This window comes from Ostrea edulis, chromosome 8 (assembly GCF_947568905.1).
Source record: "Ostrea edulis chromosome 8, xbOstEdul1.1, whole genome shotgun sequence".
NCBI lineage: Eukaryota > Metazoa > Mollusca > Bivalvia > Ostreida > Ostreidae > Ostrea > Ostrea edulis.
The window spans coordinates 40471687-40494697 of record NC_079171.1 but is presented as its reverse complement, the minus strand read 5'-3'; the positions used below and the strand labels follow the sequence as shown (position 1 = coordinate 40494697).

General features: G+C 35.2%; 1 protein-coding gene across 1 annotated transcript in view; it reads right to left on the bottom strand.

The window, feature by feature from the left end:
* Window positions 1-2730: 2730 nt before the first annotated feature.
* Window positions 2731-23011, bottom strand: part of LOC125661711 (multiple epidermal growth factor-like domains protein 10) — a 132953-nt gene continuing 112672 nt past the window's right edge. Inside the window, exons 5-10 of the mRNA XM_056147612.1 lie at window positions 16181-16426; window positions 13587-13736; window positions 8220-8369; window positions 6095-6235; window positions 3930-4067; window positions 2731-3043 (exon numbers count right to left, since the gene is read on the bottom strand). Of these exons, the coding sequence (XP_056003587.1) occupies window positions 2955-3043; window positions 3930-4067; window positions 6095-6235; window positions 8220-8369; window positions 13587-13736; window positions 16181-16426 (914 nt within the window). The 3' untranslated portion in view covers window positions 2731-2954. The remainder of the gene's footprint in view (window positions 3044-3929; window positions 4068-6094; window positions 6236-8219; window positions 8370-13586; window positions 13737-16180; window positions 16427-23011) is intronic.

The window sequence follows — 23011 nt, the reverse complement described above, 5'->3', positions numbered from 1 at the left end:
TTTCAACTACAGTCCAGCTGGACATGTCATTACTGGTGATGTTGATATAGTTGCAAATGAGGACCTCAACTCCTTTATTCTTAAAGGTCCTAAATACAGAGAACCTCGATCTTTTAATTGGCGACAGAACTTCATCTCTATTATGAATTCTGTTGAAGATTATGCCAGACGATGGGCTAAATATGAAAAAGAACTTGATACATTGTCAGAATGGGTTAAAAGCATAAGAGGGATATTAAAATCCCGCATTAGACACATGAAAACAAAAGTACGTACCATATATCCTTCTGTGTTTAGTAAACCATAAGTGATAAAAGAATTAGATAGGTTACATGAGGAATATGTTTTGGTTCCAGCTGACAAAGCTAGTAACAACATTGTCTTTGTTTGTAAGGCTCATTATTACAACTGTATTTTAAACGAACTCGGCATTAATTCCACTTTTGGTAATCATACTTATACTCCAACTGCCCTTTCAAAAGACAAAATTCTTCAAAACCATGCTTCAGTTTTAGACACATTTAATATTCCAGTCAATGGGTCGAATGAATATGAGTTACCGTACCTATACTGGATTCCTAAACTACACAAAAACCCTTACAAACAAAGATACATTGCTGGATCCAGTAAATGCTCTACCAAGCCCCTATCTTTGCTCCTCACGAAAATGTTAACAGCTGTGAAGGAGAAACTTCAAACTTACTGTGCGACTACATATGCCAGAAGTGGTGTTAATCAAATGTGGATTCTAAAAAATTCTAAGGAACTTTTAATAAACTTGAAATCACAGAATTTTTCCCAAATCAATAGCATTAAAACCTATGACTTTTCAACACTATACACGACCATTCCTCACGATAAATTAAAGACTAGACTTTTTGACATCATAGACAGTTGCTTCTTCAACAAAAACGGAAAACGGAAATATTCATATCTAGTGATCAGTCATTCAAAAACTTACTTTGTTAAACACCACTCTGATTCCACACACAAGTACTCTGAAGTTGAAATAAAAAATATGCTAGAGTTCCTCATTGACAATATCTTCATGGTCTTTGGTGATCAGGTCTTCCAACAGTCTGTTGGAATTCCCATGGGCACAAATTGTGCTCCTTTGTTATCTGACCTGTTTTTATATTCATATGAAGCAGAATTTATTCAAAAACTTCTACGTGAGAAGAAAAAATCTCTCGCTGTGACCTTCAATTCGACTTTTAGATATATCGATGACGTTTTGTCTATTAACAATGATAGCTTTCATTCATATGTCGATTAATTTATCCCTGTGAGCTCGAAATAAAGGACACCACAGAGTCGTCCACTTCTGCTTCATACTTAGATATTTTATTGAAAGTAGACATTAACGGCAAACTGGAAACTCAACTGTATGACAAACGGGTTGATTTCAGCTTCTCCATCGTGAACTTCCCACATTTATGTAGCAATATTCCATTATCACCTGCATATGGTGTTTATATATCTCAACTGATTCGATATGCAAGAGCTTGTTCTGGGTATAATTAGTTTTTAAATCGAGGTAAGCTACTGACAAACAAGTTGATGGTACAGGGATTTCAACAGTCTCGATTGAAGTCAGCATTTCGCAAATTCTATGGTCGTTATAACGATCTAGTTCGTCAATACAACCTCGCATTGGGTCAAATGCTGTCTCACGTGTTTCATACCGATTGTTAAGCCGTTCTTGGCACACTGATTTTGACTGCGGATAACTCCGTTTACCTGATCAGGATATGGGGCTCACGGCGGGTGTGACCGGTCAACAGGGGATGCTTACTCCTCCTAGGCACCCGATCCCACCTCTGGTGTGCCCAGGGGTCCGTGTTTGCCCAACTATCTATTTTGTATTGCTTGTAGGAGTTATGAGATTGATCACTGTTCGTTATCTTCACCTTGCATTTATAAGGAATAAAATGTATTTGGTTGTTCTTTTATCGGGTGATGAATGTGACAATAATTGCAAAACAGATTCTGCAATGCTACATGTAGCTGCCTTTATATTCCTATAAAACAAAGCATCTTATTGTTTTAGTGAATTCTCTGGATGTATATCTTAAAGTCACTTTCTTTCATCAATAAATCTATTATCGTTAAAAAAATTCGTTTGCTGCTAGTAACACTTCATCACATGTTTCAAGGTTGTTCTTCTTCCAAAAGATAGGTTAAAAGGCACGTGCTTTACCCCCTGTTCATTTCGAACGCTGACCTGAAAACATTTTATAGCAGTAAGCACCCTACCATTACTATCAATGAGCTATGGAGACTTCGGATTTTACAGCTATTTACTGTGTGTAGAAACAAACGCTGTTGAAATATTCCGATTGCAGCATGTCAATTAGCTTGATCAAGCGTACATACTTTTCATAGATTTCACTGAAACAGCTTTTACTTCTGTTTTCAGTCAGCAATCGCAATGAAAGATTGACATCATAGTATCGCAACCCAAACTCACTTTTATTGAAACCATAGACCAAGTAGTTAGTGATATGACGAGTTCAAGAGTGTTATTTTCACAGTTTTCGGCGTGAAGAGGTACTGATTTCTGGAATGATAATGTGGAATATATGTAATGTTGATATCATTACTGCTGACATACTATGTATTGGTAAGGAAAGTAATTACATGTCAATTAAAAGAGGGATACCATTACTCAAACAGTATATATCATTTGGGAAACATTCATGTGATTAATGATGTATTGCGACGAAACAATAAATCTCATCAATATTTATTTTATGTGTATGAAATAATTCCAATAGGATATACATTTGATAGCGAAACTTTGAATAACACTGATATAACGAATATAAACACGTATATAACATAATATAAAAGTATCCACATATTCCATGCAATGTAATAATCTAAATATATCAATATACTAGAAATATAGTTACAAAACGACATATACTATAGATGTATCGATGTATCTTCTCTTAGTTCACGATTTGCTTCTTGCACACCGCGTTACACACATTAGCACAGAGCGATTTACACATGAATCCAGAGGTCCTGGGGGCCCCCTCTGAAAGAAAAAATATTGCATCAGTTTGAAAACATCATAGTTGGTAGTTTTGATTAAATGATACATTTTACGACCTTTCCATTCTAGAACATTATGTTACAAGAAATGTCCGTTAAACTGCATGTTGGCTTTACATATCAGTATAAATTACTAGATATTGACTGGTCCGTCAATATGTCTATTCCACTTATATCTATGACCTAGAGTTTGTTTCGTGGACTGTGGATCATGAGTTCGATCACCGCTCGCGTAATGGTCGCACTGACACTATGACGAAGGTAGTGATTGTTCCTTGGCCAAACCCTCGGCATTTAGAAGAGAGAGTCAGTGGTCTTTCGGATGTGACCTTGAAACGAAGGTTTCGTGTTGTGGCAGCCATTGTTATATTAGAGAACCTGTTATGGACATAAGCGGTAAGCATAGGTTTAAATTTGTGGTATTTCACCTACTGTTGGTGAGGTCTCAATATGAGTGAACAATTCTCGAGGGGGCGTAAAACAAAGAAATAAACAAAACCATAGTCTATTTTTCTGTCTTTTACACGTGTAGAAATAGCCATTTCCTTACGACAATGTGTTCTTTATTTCTACCATGTGAACTCACTATGTGTATTTTTAAAACTCAATTTATATATTTTACATGTTACATATCTTATATATTTTACGCATCTTACATTTTTCACATAATCAAGATTCATTTTATACTTCATGCATGAAATCAGCATTACAGTGAAAGGTGAAGCATGTTTTATTTACAGAGGGCTTATACTATGTCATTGTGTCAATTTTACTGAAACGAAAATCAGATGTAATAATTCTTTAAACAGGTAAATGCCAACTATTTCTGTCATTATTGTATCATTATTTCTTTGAAAAATGGCACCAACCTGTGTCACACTTCTCCCCTTGATAACCGGGTTCACACGAGGCAGGACAGGTTCCGTTTATGTGATTACACGGTTCGTTGTCTGCACAAAAACCACACCTTCCCATGCAAGCTTTCCCGTAAGATCCATGACTGCATTCTAAAATTTATATTTATCGAATGTTGAAGATATTGGTTTATTTTATGAATACGAATCATTATTATTTAAGCAACTAGAATGATTGTATACGAAAACAATCTGATTAGAATACAGATCTCTGAAATAGGACACAGCTAATCAGATTGATACGCTTCCATTGTTTATATACAAATTGAATCACAGAAACATCAAAATAATCAGATAGTTTATGCCTTTGATTGAGCTCTAAAGATAGAACAGAGAAACTTATACCTACATACACGTGGAAAGAAACTCCCATAATCCCAAAGGCAATATATTTCTTATTTCACAACTTGATATTATAAACTTACATGGATTAACTCTGAGATTATACACTTACGTTGATTAACTCTGATATTATAAACTTACGTTGATTAATTTACCCTATTTTTACACTGAATGGTTCCCTATCATATCGATTGGAAATTATTTTGAATGTATAATGAAAAGTAATATCGAACAATGTCTGGGTAAGGCGATCTACTTAATCTCACTTTCCCTTATTTGATGGTGATTTGCCTAATCTTTTGGCATATGTTGTTTGGACCAGTCTTCACGAAAACTCAGTGATCCGAAGATCGAGGCCAGTGAATTTTACGGTCGGGTCAGTGAAAACTAAAAATCAGGAAGTATGATGGGCTTGTAGACTTTTTATAAGTCACATTAAACAGGATGTTGGATTTAGATATTCTAAACGTCGTATTTGCTTCAATTTACCATCAAAATAATAAAAACAAAATAGTACATAAAGTAAGTTTTTGGACATTGTGGTTTGTTTATTTCGTAAAGAACGATAACTATACTTGTAATTGTCAATATAACTTGTACGTTGATCACGTGAATATTAAACGAACAACTTGTAGAAACAACAAGAATGGCCGCGTTCTGTATCGCGCCGCACACCGGTAATTGTTGCTTTATTGCATTGTCCAATTAAGATGAACTTCAACAATTGCAGTTATCTCTGCTTTTATGCAATTTCTATAGTTTATAGAAATAATGAATCGTTTACATTTGATGTTAGTAGAGAAAGCTACTTCCTGAGGTGCACTCGGGCTGTTTTTTAATTTTTGTGAAAAAATACTTGAATTTGTAGTCTTGTTTACGGGCGAAGAGAGAGAAAATACCGTGTACAGTGTTGTTTTTCTGGTATCGGCAGAAAGGATGGCTAAGGGTGGATATGGATACAAGTAATAACCATAGTTTCAGTAAATTAATTGTACAATTTTACAATGCATTATGTATGTGATAAACATATGAACATTTAGAGGGGAGCAGTAAATTTCACTGTGGGCCAGTAAATTCAGACAGTTCACTGGTCCGACTGGCCAGCAAGTTTTAAATGTTTTCGTGAAGACTGCAATGTACAACAGAAAAGCAGCGTCAGAGCAACCGCTCACATGATAGGCAAGATATCAAAGAGTGATCAATCTCATAACTCCTAAAGTCAATACAAAATAGATAGTTAGGCAAACACGGATCCCTGGATATACCAGATCTGGGATCAGATGCCTTGGAAGAGTAAGCATCCTCTGTCGACTGGTCAAACCCGCCGAAAGCCATATATCTTGAGATATCCGGTAAGGACAAAAATGATAAAATATACTCACCATGTCACAGAAATTGTACTCGTGTCTATGGACACTACCAGACTGGTATCAAAGTATCATCATTATCTTGACTTTTGAATGATTAGAGGGGTGGTGGTTCTTACATTTAGTTTAACATTATTGAAAAATAAACCTGGATCCGCGCATTTAAATGTGGATGCGTTTATCAAAACGGTATTACCGTGAACATTATTTGGGACAACACTGTTCTGTTTTTATGCAAAGATGAAAGTCAGTATTGTTTTACAGTGCTAATATCGACAATGCAAAACTGTGAAGTACTTCGGGTTTAATTGTTACAAAAAAGCCTCGTTAAAAGGAGCATTTCAATTGAGAAAAGAAGTTACAGGAAAAGCGTATTAAATCTACTTGAGATGCTACTTCAGAATGACATACTTTCGTTGCAATACGGATTTGTCCATCCATTCATACAGCCTCCAGGACACAGACCGTCTGTTTTACTACACGGTAATCCATCAGCACAGTGACCACTGCAAGTCAGCATACAATTGTGTCCAAAAGTTCCGTCATCGCACTCTGAAAGCAAAGTCGCATTTACATATAAACTGACTGAGATTCATAATACTCTAGATGTAAAGACGTTGATCACCAAATCATGTATGTTATATATTTTGTTGTGGAGAAGCTGAAACTTGGCTCTAATGACATGAATATGTTTTGAGACCTTTATAACTCAAAATGTGTGTTACATCACGAACAGTTGTTAATGTCTCTAAATGAGTAAAAACATAAAATAGGACGCTTAAAAGCACAAGTCTGAAGAATGTTCACTCAATACACTGATTTGTTTTATAGTTTATATTAAATATCATAAATTAACACAATTTTGTCTTTGGTAAAAAGGAACGTTTTCCCAACTAGTGGTTTGCATATATGTGACATTGGTATATCGGTAGCATCATTAACATCCGTACAAGCTTCATCTGAATTAAGAGAATTTAATCTTTAAAAGAGTATCTTTCAAAGTTCCTATCATCTGCATGTTTCCATCCAGACTCACATTATTGGGAAAGAAAAGAATCATTCACGCGATAGTATGGTCAGTTCACAGTGTAATCTCCGCAGCTAGGACCGCAATTGATGTCATGAATGTACATTATATGAACACCCCCGTGACAGGCAGTTATAAGAAAAATACAATAGAACCTTACCAGTATTCTGCAGTCTTGTACAATTGATACAATAAAATCATGCAGGCATTCTACAGTTTCGAAATTACAAGGCGATAAAATCGTCCAGACCTTCAGCAATTTTGAAATTAAAATCATTGATGATTAATGGCTGAAATGCGAGATCCCGCGGGACTATAGAATATGTCCTACATGTAAGTACCCCTTAACTTAATGCGGCGGTCCTTCGGATGATACTGCAAAAACCTAGGTTCCGTGTCACAGCAGGTGTGACACGATAGATTCCTCCCTGCTCAAATCGCCGAGCATAATTTTGCAGCTCATCGCCGGCAGGGGTGACTTTTCCATATCAGAGAAAATCTCTCGAGCGCGACGTTAAGCAATATACAACCCACTAACCAACTGAAATGCGCACTCAATTTACGACCTTTTGAAAATAGTATTCTGGACGAAGACAAAGTTATTTTGCTACAATAAAAATGTATAATTATTTTGTGAAAAGGTGAAGATAACAAACAGTGGTCAATCTGATAGCTTTTTTTTGCAGAATACAAAATTAAGATTAGGGAAATGCGGATAATCAGACAAGGTTAAGGTATATTTTCTATATAAAACGTCATCATCAGTAGTAAGCATCCCTGTTGATCTGTCACACTCGCTGAGAGCCCTATATAAAAGGTGAAGATGATAACGAACAATGATCAATCTCATAACTCATATAAGCAATACAGAATAGAGAGTTGGGCAAACACGGACCCCTGGATATACCAGAGGTGGGATCAGGTGCCATGGGGAAGTAAGCATTCCCTGTCGACCGGTCATGGCCACCGTGATCAGGTAAGTGGAGTTATTTGTACTCAAAATTAGTGTGTCAAAACGGCCTAACAATCAGTATGAAACAATTCAAACAGCATTTGATCCGATGATAAGTTGTATTGGTAAACTAGATTGTTATTACGATCATAGAATTTGCGAAATGCTGACTTTAAAAAAGACTGTTGAAATCCCTGCAGCACCAACTTGTGTATCAGTAGTCTGCCTCGCTTTAAAATGATTATACGTAAAATAAGTTCTTACGTATAGAATAAATATCTTGATCGAGTAAACTGAGTGATCCGTGGTTAAAAACAGTGTGCAAATAACGATCTCAATCGGTGAAATACATCAGACAGCATTCAACCCAATGACAGGTTGTATTCGTAAATTAGTTATCAGGACCATGAAATTTGTGAAATGGTGATTTCAAAGAAAGCTGTTGAAACTCCTGTAATATCACTTTATTTGTCAGTAGCCTGCCTCTGTTTAGAAACTGACCATACGCAGAATGCTCTCATTTCCAGATATTCTGCATTTAAATCATACAATGATACCTTGGTCGCATTTCCGATCAGATGTGTGCTTCCATCCTGGTGCACAATACCCAGAAGGACAAGATCCATCCACGTGATCACATGTTACATTCCCTGCACAATGTCCGCAGACATAAAGACAATTGGTGCCATACAATCCTTTCTCGCAGGCTACAATGATAAGAGTTTTATCTCAAATGTTAATTTATCAATGACGCTTTGCATTATACTATTTTCACTATTAACTCATGAACAACAGAATATTCTATTTTTATATCTAAAGTATTTTAGAAAATGAATGACCTATCCCATGATATTTTATGCTGCATGACGTCAACATCAATACAAACCATAGATATACATGTAAATGGTAGTGTGAAAAGAATGTAAACGACTATTTTATTTCACGTACAATTTTAAACAAAACGCAAAGAAATGTGATATTGGAAGAACTGTACGTGTATTTTGATATTTCATATTGAAGAGATAGCAGTGATTTTGTGCCCCTTCACTTGATTAAGCTTGGAATTCACACCAAGAAAAAAATATTAATTGTTGGGATTTAAAAAAAAAAAAACCCACACAAATTAGATAATTTTGATCATTAAAATCAATGTTTAGGAAATGGAACGTGCAGAAATAAATATTCTATCATCAATTATTACTCTCTCTCTCTTTCTCTCTCTATCCAGTATATTGAGGTGTTTTGAAGCACTTTCAATGCAAGGTGAAGATAACGAACAGTGATCAATCTCATAACTCCTACAAGCAATACGAAATAGATAGTTGGGCAAACACGGACCCCTGGACACACCAGAGTTGGGATCAGGTGCCTAGGAGGAGTAAGCATCCCCTGTTGACCGGTCACACCCGCCGTGAGCCCCATATCCTGATCAGGTAAACGGAGTTATCCGCAGTCAAAATCAGTGTGCCAAGAACGGCTTAACAATCGGTATGAAACACGTCAGACAGCATTTGACCCAATGCGAGGTTGTATTGACGAACTAGATCGTTATAACGACCATAGAATTTGCGAAATGCTGACTTCAATCGAGACTGTTGAAATCCCTGTACCATGAACTTGTTTGTCAGTAGCTTACCTCGATTTAAAAACTGACTATACCCAGAACAAGCTCTTGCATATCGAATCAGTTGAGATATATAAACACCATATGCAGGTGATAATGGAATATTGCTACATAAATGTGGGAAGTTCACGATGGAGAAGCTGAAATCATCCCGTTTGTCATACAGTTGAGTTGTCAGTTTGCCGTTAATGTCTACTTTCAATAAAATATCTAAGTATGAAGCAGAAGTGGACGACTCTGTGGTGTCCTTTATTTCGAGCTCACAGGAATATATCAAATCGACATATGAATGAAAGCTATCATTGTTAATAGACAAAACGTCATCGATATATCTAAAAGTCGAATTGAAGGTCGGAGCGAGGGTTTTTTCTTCTCAATATGATTTTGTATTTTAAAAATATGCTAAAACGGGCACTATTTAAAAAAAATTGTTTTCCCCATGGAGATATGATAACAAAACCAGATTTTCATGATCAGTAACATTTTACGAAAAGTCCTTGTACCTCGATATTTCATGATACCAGTATAGCAATCGTCAGTAATTTACATAAGCTCGAACGTGTAATGAAACAAGCACATATCTATAATTCCAGCTACTCACATGCTGAATACACCATGTTTCCTTACTCGTGGCACTTTTTATTGCACAACCTTTCCCTTATATTTAGTATTCTTAGCAATTTTAGATGTTTATTTGCTGGGTTACTTTGTGCCATGTGACTATGCAGTGTAAGCCCTAACAAGTCATTTTGAAGTGTCTGATTTAATCCCAGCCAGTCTATTGTTATGAAAGATAATGTAATATGCAATATTTGTTTCAAGTCATCTTTTACTTTTACTTTTATTAAATGACAAATTCATACAATAGTATTCTTTCTTATTTCTGTCATAGATAATATGGATTAAAAACAAGTCGTGGATTACCAGAATTGTTTTCTTGCATTCTTTGCGTAAATTGTTGACATAAATATACGCATGGCCAACCGCTAACACCAATGTATCATTCAGTGGTGTAGTCTCACTCTTTAGTGATGATATATACTCCCTCCCAAATGGTCAATGTATCTCCCATCTTCATACCCCAACTATGGAGTTATGTATTTCACAATGTTGGTAGAAGTATCAATGTCCATAATTATAATCATGAAAAATATTTTGTCTCCTTGATGTCAGAAGTAATGAAGATTTTCTAAGAAATAACGCATTTTGATTCTATAACCAAATCTACCCTACCCTACTCTGGACCTAGGTTTGAGTACATGAGTCCTGAGTTTCAGTTTTGGTCCAGAACCAAAGTTTTTTCTACGGTATAATTTTCAATATACACGTGTTCCATATTCAGGTGATAATGGAATATTGCTACATAAATGTGGGAAGTTCACGATGGAGAAGCTGAAATCAACCCGTTTGTCATACAGTTGAGTTTCCAGTTTGCCGTTAATGTCTACTTTCAATAGAATATCTAAGTATGAAGCAGAAGTGGACGACTCTGTGGTGTCCTTTATTTCGAGCTCACAGGAATATATCAAATCGACATATGAATGAAAGCTATCATTGTTAATAGACAAAACGTAATCAATATATCTAAAAGTCGAATTGAAGGTCATAGCGAGAAATTTCTTCTTCTCACGTAGAAGTTTTTGAATAAATTCTGCTTCATATGAATATAAAAACAGGTCAGATAACAAAGGAACACAATTCGTGCCCATAGGAATTCCAACAGACTGTTGGAAGACATGATCACCAATGACCACGAAGATATTGTCAATGAGGAACTCTAGCATATTTTTTATTTCAACTTCAGAGTACTTGTGCGTGGAATCAGAGTGGTGTTTAACAAAGTAACTTTTTGAATGACTGATCACTAGATATGAATATTTCCGTTTTCCGTTTTTGTTGAAGAAGCAACTGTCTATGCTGTCAAAAAGTATAGCCTTTAATTTATCGTCAGGAATGGTCGTGTATACTGTTGAAAAGTCGTAGGTTTTAATGCTATTTGTTTGGAAAAAATTCTGTGATTTCAAGTCTACTAAAAGTTCTTTAGAATTTTTTTAGAATCCACATTTGATTAACACCACTTCTGGCATATGTAGTCGCACAGTAAGTTTGAAGTTTCTCCTTCACAGCTGTTAACATTTTCGTGAGGAGCAAAGATAGGGGCTTGGTAGAGCACTTACTGGATCCAGCAATGTATCTTTGTTTGTAAGAGTTTTTATGTAGCTTAGGAATCCAGTATAGGTACGGTAACTCATATTCATTCGACCCATTGACTGGAATATTAAATGTGTCTAAAACTGAAGCATGGTTTTGAAGAATTTCGTCTTTCGAAAGGGCAGTTGGAGTATAAGTATGATTACCAAAAGTGGAATTAATGCCAAGTTCGTTTAAAATACAGTTGTAATAATGATCCTTACAAACAAAGACAATGTTGTTACTAGCTTTGTCAACTGGAACCAAAACATATTTCTCCTGTAACCTATCTAATTCTTTTATCACTTCTGGTTTACTAAACACAGAAGGATAGATGATACGTACTTTTGTTTTCATGTGTCTAATGCGGGATTTTAATATCCCTCTTATGCTTTTAACCCATTCTGACAATATATCAAGTTCTTCTTTTTCATATTTAGCCCATCGTCTGGCATAATCTTCAACAGAACTCATAATATAGATGAAGTTCTGTCGCCAATTAAAAGACCGAGGCTCTCTGAATTTAGGACCTTTAAGAATAAGTGATTTGAGGTCCTCATTTTCAACTATATCAACATCACCAGTAATGACATGTCCAGCTGGACTGTAGTTGAACGAAGATGAAGAACAAGAACATGTTGGTGGATTACGTATAAGATGGTCTATATCTAAGCATTGGAAAGTTTGTTTATAATTAAAAAGTTTGGATGCAATAGTAGAAGTATAGCTGTGGGAAATACAGGGTGTAGACTTGAACTTGAAATAAGCTGGAATACACGACTGAACCCTTTTATGACGAAGAATGTTGCTTATGTTGACGGCATCTATTCCTTTGTTTGTAAATTTGAGCTTAAGGATCTGACGGCATGTACGTAATTAACAGCCTTAGCATAAGTAATCTACAACATTAATATCTGTGGTGCATTGGTTGTTTGGAGTTTATGTATATAGTACTTATATGGAGAAGTCACCATTGTATTATTGATTTTTAAATTAATATGCAAAATTTAGGCCTATGCCTTGCGCTTACGGCCTTTGAGCAGAGTGTTACATTTATCGTGCCACACTTGCCGTGAAGAACATCATATCACATGGGGAAATTCTTCGCTTAAATATTACGTGACATAGAACTATTTTTATCTGCTAGACTTTCAGTGGTATATCACCTCGGTGCAGGTGAAAGATGCACTGAAATAATTTTCAGTTTGGTCTAGATATGTCGGCATTGATATAATAAATTAAAAAAGTGATCCGGACTGGTACAATACCCACTCATTTATAGCAAATTCTATAACTTCCATTCATATGTTTGGCATTTCCCATATTCACTGCAAAATCTTATCTAAACGAGGCAGAAATAGCTACCTTCTGTATCAATATTCTAAATCTGCAACTAGTCCCCTTTAGGAATATCCCTTGATCGAAATTAAGTATCGTCATCTTTCACCTGCTCCAAGTCGATATGCACACTCGGTGGTTTCCTTTACTCTGAATGACTATGCACATCGAGGTGATTTCAATGTCACAATCTAATGCAAAGATTACTTAAGTGCCCATTTTATATAAAAACATGAAAAAAAATTATTATTAAAGACAACTACAAAAAATCATCTGACAAACAGATTTAAACATATCTAGTATGGACACTCGATAACGGTAGTAAATAGTAAGAAATTATTATGACATTTTCCCCGCGATAAAACTGTAGGCCTGTACGTCGTGCCGTACCTTTAAACTGTGACGTCATATAGTGTTAAGTGCACTGATAAACTTTTGTGATTTTTACTCGGGAAACCTTAACCCCATTGCGCATGAGAACATGTTTTAAAGATCCCATTGGGCAAACAATTCCCCAATTTGTTTCGCACCACCATGTCTTTCAAATTTATGGGACGTCTGAAGGTTGCCATGGGGCATTTGAATACCTCAGCCATTCTTGAATTAGTATGAAGAATGGGACTATGCTTCTTCAGAATATTGTTTAGGTCTTTCAAGACAAGGTGGTAAGTTGGGACCAACAGAACTCTGTCGCCTACCTTTTTTGTAAAATATCAACAGTAATTCAGCATCTTTGCCTTCACATCAGATGATAAAATTTTAAAAAATATACCCCGGTCACATTTCCTATCTGCTGTCTGCTTCCATCCTGGTTCACACGCTTGTGAAGGACAAGAACCGTTCACGTGATCACATGTAACCCCTCCTTTACAATGTCCACAGACATGCCTACAGATAGGTCCGTATGATCCTTTCTCACAGTCTACAATAATACAAGTTTTATGCTAAATGTTGATTCATCATTGATTCTTTGCAGGGATGTTAAGACAACTGCCTGTCAACCTCTAGTATGATTCGCCTTGACGTCAGTACACACCCGTTGTATTAATACAATGACGTCTAGATCAGTTATCATTTGTTTTCAGTAACTTTATACATGTATTTTTTAAGATAATTGACAAAAACACAGAAGTAAATAAATATAATCGTTCAAGTGCATGATCAAATTGATTGGAAAATGGCTTATCCCATGGTACCAAAACTAGCACTGCAACGTTCAGCTTGTGTTCTTTGTCTCCATCAATTCATACTGTTAACATACATGAAATAATCCCTTAAATCCTATAAAGAATACAAAACTAAGAATAGGCCAAACACTACCCCTAAAACCACCAGAGATGAGATAAGGTATCTAGGAGGTGTAAGCATCCAACTTTCCGATTAAAGCCGCACGAGGCCGACTGGAGGATTTTGGTGGTAGATTCCGCCACGCTGGCATGGCTGAATCCGCCACTCGCCCCCTGGAGGCCTTCATGTATGGGGTACGGTATTATCATGGGTATATATCATAAGGGGACCTTCGTCCGACCTCAGAGAGGGGTTTTTCGATTTTCTCCCCCCACCCCTACCCCGGGGGTAGGGCTTTTTAGTTAAAATATAGCCATTTCCAGCCCCCTGAAAAACATACTAGCTATTATTATTTTTCAACCCTATTTGGTATATGGGGTAACTTAGAGGTAGGCTACGGGACCATGGACGTGGTTTTCGGAAATTTCCTCTCCCGGACCGGAAATGATCCGTTAAAAATATTTTTAAAAAAACAATGGCGGAATCAACCACACACCCCGTGGAGGCCTTTAACGAGGGTGGTGAGTATCATTATGGGTACATATGACATGCCCCTTAGACGGGGAGTAATCACGATAATACTAAATTGAATGAATTTTAAAATCTCTCAAGAACCAATTGGCAAGAAAATTTTAATCTAAATGAAAGCTTTCTGACAAAGTGCAGATTCAAGTTTTCTAAACATTCTGACCCCTAGAGGTAGCGTAGGGTCACAATTCGGAATCAAAGTTTTCCATGCCAATATATAGGGATACTCTTTAGAAATATTCTTTTCAAGAATCACTGCGTCAGAAAAGTTGAAAACTTGAAAGTTCCCTGATATAGATTACATTTTGCATTGTTCTATTCATGTACCCCCGGGTTACGGTGGGGCCACAATAGGAGATCAAAGTTTACATTTCAATGTATAGGAACAACTTTGAACAATCGATGGGGATCAAAGTTTTATATGCTGATATATTTCGGAAAATTCATTACTCTCTTGAACTACATGTGTTTAAGCTAGGGCTTTGATATTTTTTATATGCATTCTTTACTGAAAGACCTTCCATGTGATTCCATAGTGTATGATCTTATGGTATTGACCTGGAAGTTTGAGTTACTTTTAATGAAATTCTGACCGATACAATATCTCCTGAACTATTTAAGATTGATCTTTCATATCTTATATACTTTTTTATGGCAAGACTTTTCATTTCATATCATGTCCTTTGATCTTGTGACAATGAACTCTTAGTTTGACCTACTTTTTAGAAAACATAACATATTAAGTATACCCGGAACTATTTAGGTATGACTTTCATACTTTGTGTATAGATTCTTTGACAATACTTTGTGGCACAATGTTGTTTGATCTTTTGACCTTGGAGTTTAACCTATTTTTAAAATAAATCTGACCTACTTAATATATCCTGAATTATCTACGATACGGCTTTCGTATTTTGTATATATATATATATATATATATATATATATATATATATATATATATATATATTTATAGTATGGAATATATATAGTATGGAAGGGAAGCTGGTTGCGATATGATTGTATAAGATATTCAAAAGATATTCAAAAGTCTGAAGACTCAGTAACTTGTTGGACATTGTGTTTATTAAGTTATCATTGTACGTCTAAAGTTAGTAACAATATTTACACTATTTTAAGATCTATGAAAACAACAACCAAATAAACTGCATAATCATATCACTTAAAATGGTTGTGTTCATAACCCGGTGTTGTTATTTATTTTACAATTAATAATTCCAACTGTTTGGAGCTTATCTTTGTATGTTGACTCGTAATAATTAAATTTAACCTGTATTCCCCTACCCTGATATCTACAGATTTATACTTCAATACATCATCTACTGCGTACCGGGATGTCACCTAAGATGTTTAATTAATTGCAAACATGGTCATAGTCTGCTCCCTTGATCCTGTCATTCATTTAACGTATCACGATGTCTGTGTAGAGTTTAACCTTGTATGTTGAATTGGAATCAGCAGGCGATGTGTATTCCCGCATTTTGATATGTACAGATTTATACTTTATACATCTTCATGTGTAAAACTTACCAGTGTATGTTGAATAGTAATCTTTAAATGATCGGTGGTCTGCTGATGTGTATTCCCGTACATTGATCGTTACAGATTTGTACTTCCATACATCCTCCACTGTGTACTTGTCATCAGTGATTAGTATCCAGCCACTCTCACTTCCATCCTTTGTGATCACTATATCATTACGACGAGTGGAAACATTCGTCCAAGTAAAAGTCAGATTGCCGTCAATAAACTCTTTCTTAATTTCAAAGGTTTGGGCTGCAATGCAAATAAGACATGGGCTGCTAAAGGAGTCATACATACATGTATCCAAATTAACAGAGAGGAACAAAATACACAGCGAAATCAAACCAACAAATCAAAACGCCACGTTAACTGTGATCTATTAAGAAACAAATTCCATTTCTGAAAATAAATTAATATATGTGCTACAACTCTTCATGGCAACATATTTCATGAAAACAAAAGGCGCATGAACCACATCTTTCACTTGGTCTATCTCTGTAATGCTGTTCAGCTGTACTGACTCTTCGAATATTTCTTTTTTCACTCTTTATTCCCATGACAAAATTATCCCACATTGTGGCAGAAACTTAGTCCCAAAGGGTCACAACGAAACTGAGCTTAAATTCACTTAACATGAGAATTTTTCAATATCAATATGACTAACATAAACAAAAGCATACAGCTATTGCATCGTCTAAATGTGAATCCATGGTCACACTACTCATTTTGTACATACATTAATTCTAGGATTATTTCCTCAGGTAGATAAGCTGTACAAGTAGTTGCAATAAAATAAATTGTACGTGGGAATGAACCTTTTATACTGTCTAGAAGCGTTCATGTATCAACACGAGGTACATATAACACCCGTTGTGGTCTGACCATGTTATTTGTTTAATGCACCTATCTTGACTTCTTTCAGGGATGTTTTAATTGTAAGTAATCGAAACGACCACTATAGTATTTGCAAAATGCTGACTTTAAACGAAACTGTTGGAACCCCTCCACCATCAACTTGTTTGTCACTAGCCTGCTACGATTTAGAAACTGACCATAAGAAGAACAACCTCTTGTATATCGAAGCAGTTGAGCAATATAAACACTATATATGCAGGTAATAATGAAACATTGCTACATAGATATGGTGCAATGTTTTGTTTTCCTAGAAAGATGACACATTTTAATTATTGGGTCAAAGATGAAGGTCAAACTACTACGATATCGAATAATAATGTGTAATCGATGTATGTAGAATTAAGCTCTTAAAGAGTGACAGACCGTTGATGATCTATTTCAGGTCAAAAGATCAAAGGTCAGGCATAATTTTGTGGGAACAATCATGAGTCCGCCCATCAATACTATTAGTACTTTGAATAACAACAGAATGTCATCTCGCTGATGCAAATTTACACAACACAATGTTGCATATTCACATAACACTTTTATGAACTGAAGTACATTCAAATAACGGTAAGGAAAAAAACTTATGGACTGCCAACATTTTGTATAAACAGTTCACAAGTTACCGTTGCGCGATAACTATTTACAAAACATTACACCAGTCTAATACATCTCACACAAAGCGTTTCACGGCGGATAAAACTATCAACAAAGCACTAGTTGTAAACAAAATAATAAATTTAGTTTTTGAACATGCATGAGGGTATAAACTGCGACGCTTCACGCCTGCGTATTTAATATGTAGTTACTGTTCATGCCCTCGTGGATTTTGAATATGAAGTTTATTTCTTATTTTGACCTTTCTGCCCGATATTTCAAGCAGTCAAAAGGCATCACAACGATTTGAACTGAAAACTTTCATATTTCGCTTCCATGTTCTAGTGGTCAGCAAAAATGTGAATGTTATTTGTTGAGTTACAAGTAAGATGAAAGGTCAAGATAACGAACACTGATCAATCTTATAACATTTCGACTGGCCGCACTATTTTAAAGGGACATGGCTATAATTTAATCTGAAAAGTTACAACTTATATTTAGTCCATTTTGAATGTTTGTAATCTTTAACTAAAGTTATAAAGATCAGCAAAAAGGACAAGGTACGTTTGGGTCCAAATTTGGCCCCGCGTCCAAATTAAATGATATTCCTCAAAATTCTTTCATATGGTGTATACTTCCATCAAGTGGTTATGATGTCTTCGTAAAATGCTTTATGTATAATACATATGTAAATACAGTATAGTTTACGATAACGGTGTGCCATTTTGACGTTACGTTATGAGACGTCATGAACAAGAAAGCTATGTCATGAACTCAATATGAAAATAATCCAATTTATGTCGCCATATGCCCAAAGTTTTATTAAACAAATGTGTACTATGATTTTTATTTGAAAAGTTTAATTGATTTTTTCCGAAAGTTTTAATCAGTTGTAGATGATTCAATGCGGCGGATGCTGTGATTTGAAGGACGATTAGTGTAATTGTATCTAAGAATTTTAGAGCAACCCATATATATTCATTCAATTTTAACATTGTATTTACATTTGCATTCAATTTGCATTGTTTTAATCTAAATTAAATGAATACCATGTATGTACGTAGCGCGTGGTTACCTAAGTTATTCTTGTGTGTATATGTACACTTTGTTCTTTTTTTTTTCGAGCGCATTAAATGTTTTCACCGAAGGAACACGCACTAGCCAATGCTACATTGGATTGTACATGTAGTAAAAAGAACATGAAATTCATTCAGAATATATGTGAAAAGAAATATTATAAAACGAACTTGAACAGTTTTATTTTAAATTCCAACACATGACAATTGGGCCGAATGTGAACCTTATAGGATGTGATAAGATTTACAAACAATGTGATAAGTTCTACACAAGAGTTTACACTGACATCATGAAAAACCTAACAAAAAATAATCTTGTCGGTATTATAGTCAATGTTTTAGCATATACATTTGCATCTATTAATTACACTCTTTATTTGAAAAACAAATATACAGGCCCCTGACAATTATCTTTATATAAGAAATCTTTCAATGCATTAGTATTTACGCAAAGGAAAAAATTTGAATCATAAATCATATTCTCAAACCACGTCCGAAGTCCGCATGGGAGAGGATTGTATATTTTTTACCCCCACCCCTTCTACCTTTTGATACATGCCGATTTAGTCGGAGATATGAAAACAACCTTGATTTCCCTATCTAATAAATCATTCAACGAATCCTTTTCGGCCAGTTTCTAATGATGAATGAAGCAGAGACTGTCTATTAAAAGTACGAAAATCAATCATTATGACAGTGCATCAGCATATATAATGCCGTCAGTCAAAGATATTTATATTTTCCAGCAATTGTCAAAATAATGAAAGGTGTAAGATCTAATCAGTTTTTGACACTAAGTTTTTTCACTATACTAGTGAAATGACTACTAGAATCTATAATTTACTAGTCCTGCTGATTTGTGACTAGTCCGGCTGCTGAAAGTAGACGGCCGAGTCGCGATGCGACGAGGGGAAGAGTGCGGGAGGTGCTTTTCCCCTCTTAAAGAGGGTGGGGGTCCGGGGAAAAAAATTCAAAATCTAGATGCAAATTGTTCATTTGAGACAAAGAAATGAAAATTTTATGACCAAATCTAGCCTCTTTTTCCTGATTCTCTCATCAAACCATCATATTTATGCTTGAATATCATGAAGAATACGTCGATGAATAGCATAGTACCGTATTTTGTCGAATATGATATGCACTTTTTTTCAAGGATTTTTGGCGTGAGAAAGGGGTGCGCATTGTTTACCAAATAGTTTTTGTTCAGGTGAAACTCGACAGTTAAGTAATGTTTTACTCCGAGACATATCGTATGCTTGTTCACGTTGTTCACCTAATCGATCTCAAGAAAATTACTACAGAACGTAAAATTGTAGAAAATATTATACTTAACAATATGTAAATAATTAAATTATTATAAAACAGCCAATTAAGTTTCATTCGATCTTGCATTCATATTAGATATTCATCATCGTGCAAAAGTGCCACGATATCATCATACCATGACCATGACCGGCACATGTTTTTCGAAGCCATCGTTGTGTACAAGGACTTCGTCACTTGATTTTATCAGACACCTATTCAGGGTACTTTCTGCATGCTCCACGATTTCCATGGATCTGGGAATATGCGATTTTCTTTTCTAGTAAATGACACGCGACTGACATACTTCATCTATCTAAATGCAGCGAAATTTCGGAGAGTTATGTTTGAATTCTTCATTTCACTACCGTCTCCAAATAATGGTAGTGTACGACTACAACACATTGAACACTTTTACTTTATTTCTATGACGTCGGCTATTTGAATTATTTGAAGTGTAAACAATGAAAATATCGAGTGTTCAAACTTTAATGCTACAAAATATCATGCTTTGCTAAAATTAATATATTATTACCGCGCTGTATCCAAATTCCTGTGCTTCGTTGAGAACTTACATTATTTCCACAAAGATTTCTAGTGAAATTGAAATTGAAAAAAGCCAAGAATACTGCTTGGTTACAATGTTTACATTAATCACCGGTAATTATGTAAATTGGGAAAAGGATATCAAACAATCGTTCCAGTTTTATACAAATGATAATATTGTGCTCTAGTTTAGTCCTCATTACTTTGCGCACAAATTACATGTAACTTTAATTCCAGAGGGAAGGGGGTGTCCGCACCTCCACTCTATATCCGCGCATGATTCGGATATAGTCATTAAGCGGTGTTTTGTGCACATGCCACCAAATGCTAAGTGACCGACGGTGAGTGGGATGGTTAAAGTGTAAATGCAGGAAAAGAAAGTTCTCCTTATGTGTGAAAATTGCGTTCTGATACTTCAACACCAGTTCCACGATTTAATGATGAAAATAGTAACCAATGGCTAGCTATCATGTATTTTTAAATAAGACTATGTCACAGAACACGTGCGTCAGTTATCGACAAATGTAAGGCGATTCTATAAACAAATAATTATTACAGCGACATGGGAACAGGGGGATTTGGCCCACACATTCTTTTGTTTTGAGAATGTAGCTTTTCCATAAATTTTACATGCGAATTTTCATTTACCCCCCCCCCCCCTTATGGTAGTACTGAATGCTTGCGAAAATCTAAGCATGGAATGATTAGAGTTGTAGATCTGTTGACATTGATTGCATTAATGCAGTCAGAGTCGTTCGTTTCTACTAAAATGTTTTCTTAAGAAATGTTTTTTATCTATTCATTTTTTTTTTACATGTAATGATCGGGGTTCACCAGGTTTTGTCCTCTTGTAACACACAATACAAGCGTATACTTTTTTTTCAAGCTTACAAATGAGTAATAATTTAGATATCTAGATACTACATCGTTCATCTATCAACTACCAACATTCACTCTTATAGCAGGGTAGATGAGAATATTTCATTACTATATATATCATGGAGTAGATAGGTTTAAACATGCATGTCATAAAACTACAGGTACTGCAACATGTAAATAATGAACAATATATTGTAATGAATTGATTTTCAAGTGTATTATATTTAAAGCCTGTATGTTTGACTTGTTACTAATTCAATTTTTACGGGAAAAATATAACCGGATTTTGCATTCGAACTCTCGCACTGTTATGCTCTGGTATAAAAGTACCGATTAAGCTATCGCGCTTTCATTTTCGATATTATTAAACTTTTTACTTTATAAACAAAGATTGCATTCGGTTGCAGACGTGCATTTTTTTTTTAAAGCCAGGCCAAAGCCATAATAAAATTCTTACTTAATAACATACATATTATGTATCATGAGTGGGTTTTTAATTCAGATGGACAATCACTAGATGTGTCTGACATAATGCTTAATACAATATTAGAATAGCATTTGAAATTACACTTGCAACATACCCAATAAGTTATAATTAGCCTACATGTACGTTAGAATATTATGACTGGCAAAGCATATTTAGACATGTATTTAGATACGCATTGTAGCCGCCACAGTATATGCACACCAATTTAGAGGGATAATTCATATCATAAACCATCTATGATAAAAAAAGAATATGTGATTGAACTTTTCCATATGTTACATTAATTGCGTTGATATCATTGCGTATCTATATCAAACATAAAACGAGTAAAATTGGAATCGGAAATATCTGTGTCAAAGATTCCAATTCTCTGATTACACACTATCTTCTTCAATGTAAACTATGCAGAGTCTTATAAAATTTAATATACTGTACATATGCATATTATTTATTCATTAAACTTGTATATATGGACACCATCAACGTTGAAATTTGTATTATAGATGAACGCGGGAAATGGTTAAACGTTAAATTTAACAGTCTGCTCATTTACCAACCAAGTCGAAATTTTGCTCATTACTGACTTTCAACATGATTAATTTGTACACAAAACATCTTTTTGGTTGTTGCATGTGCTCTATCTTAAAAAATGTTTCAAAGGCATAAAAAAACAGCTAATTTCGGCGACTTCGGTAAATCATGTCAATCGGAGATAAGGAAAATGACGTCACAGAACATATTACGTCACTAATTTCCACATGTATCATCAGGGCCAATGCCCTAGTGCATAATCATAATAATTAAACCAAGTGAAACCACATTTTAAATTTATCCTAATTTTGTGGCGAAATTTGGGCCGTAATGTACCTTGCTCTTTGAATGTCATTCATTATGACACCTGGTTCGAAGCCTCTGCTGGTGGACTGTTAGTCTCCAAGGGTCTCTACACCCCAGTAGCTAAGTACTTTGTTATTAGCTTGAAAATACGGATGTATCTTTAATTGTTGTTATAACATTTAGAAATTCATTTCAAAATTAAGAATTATCTCC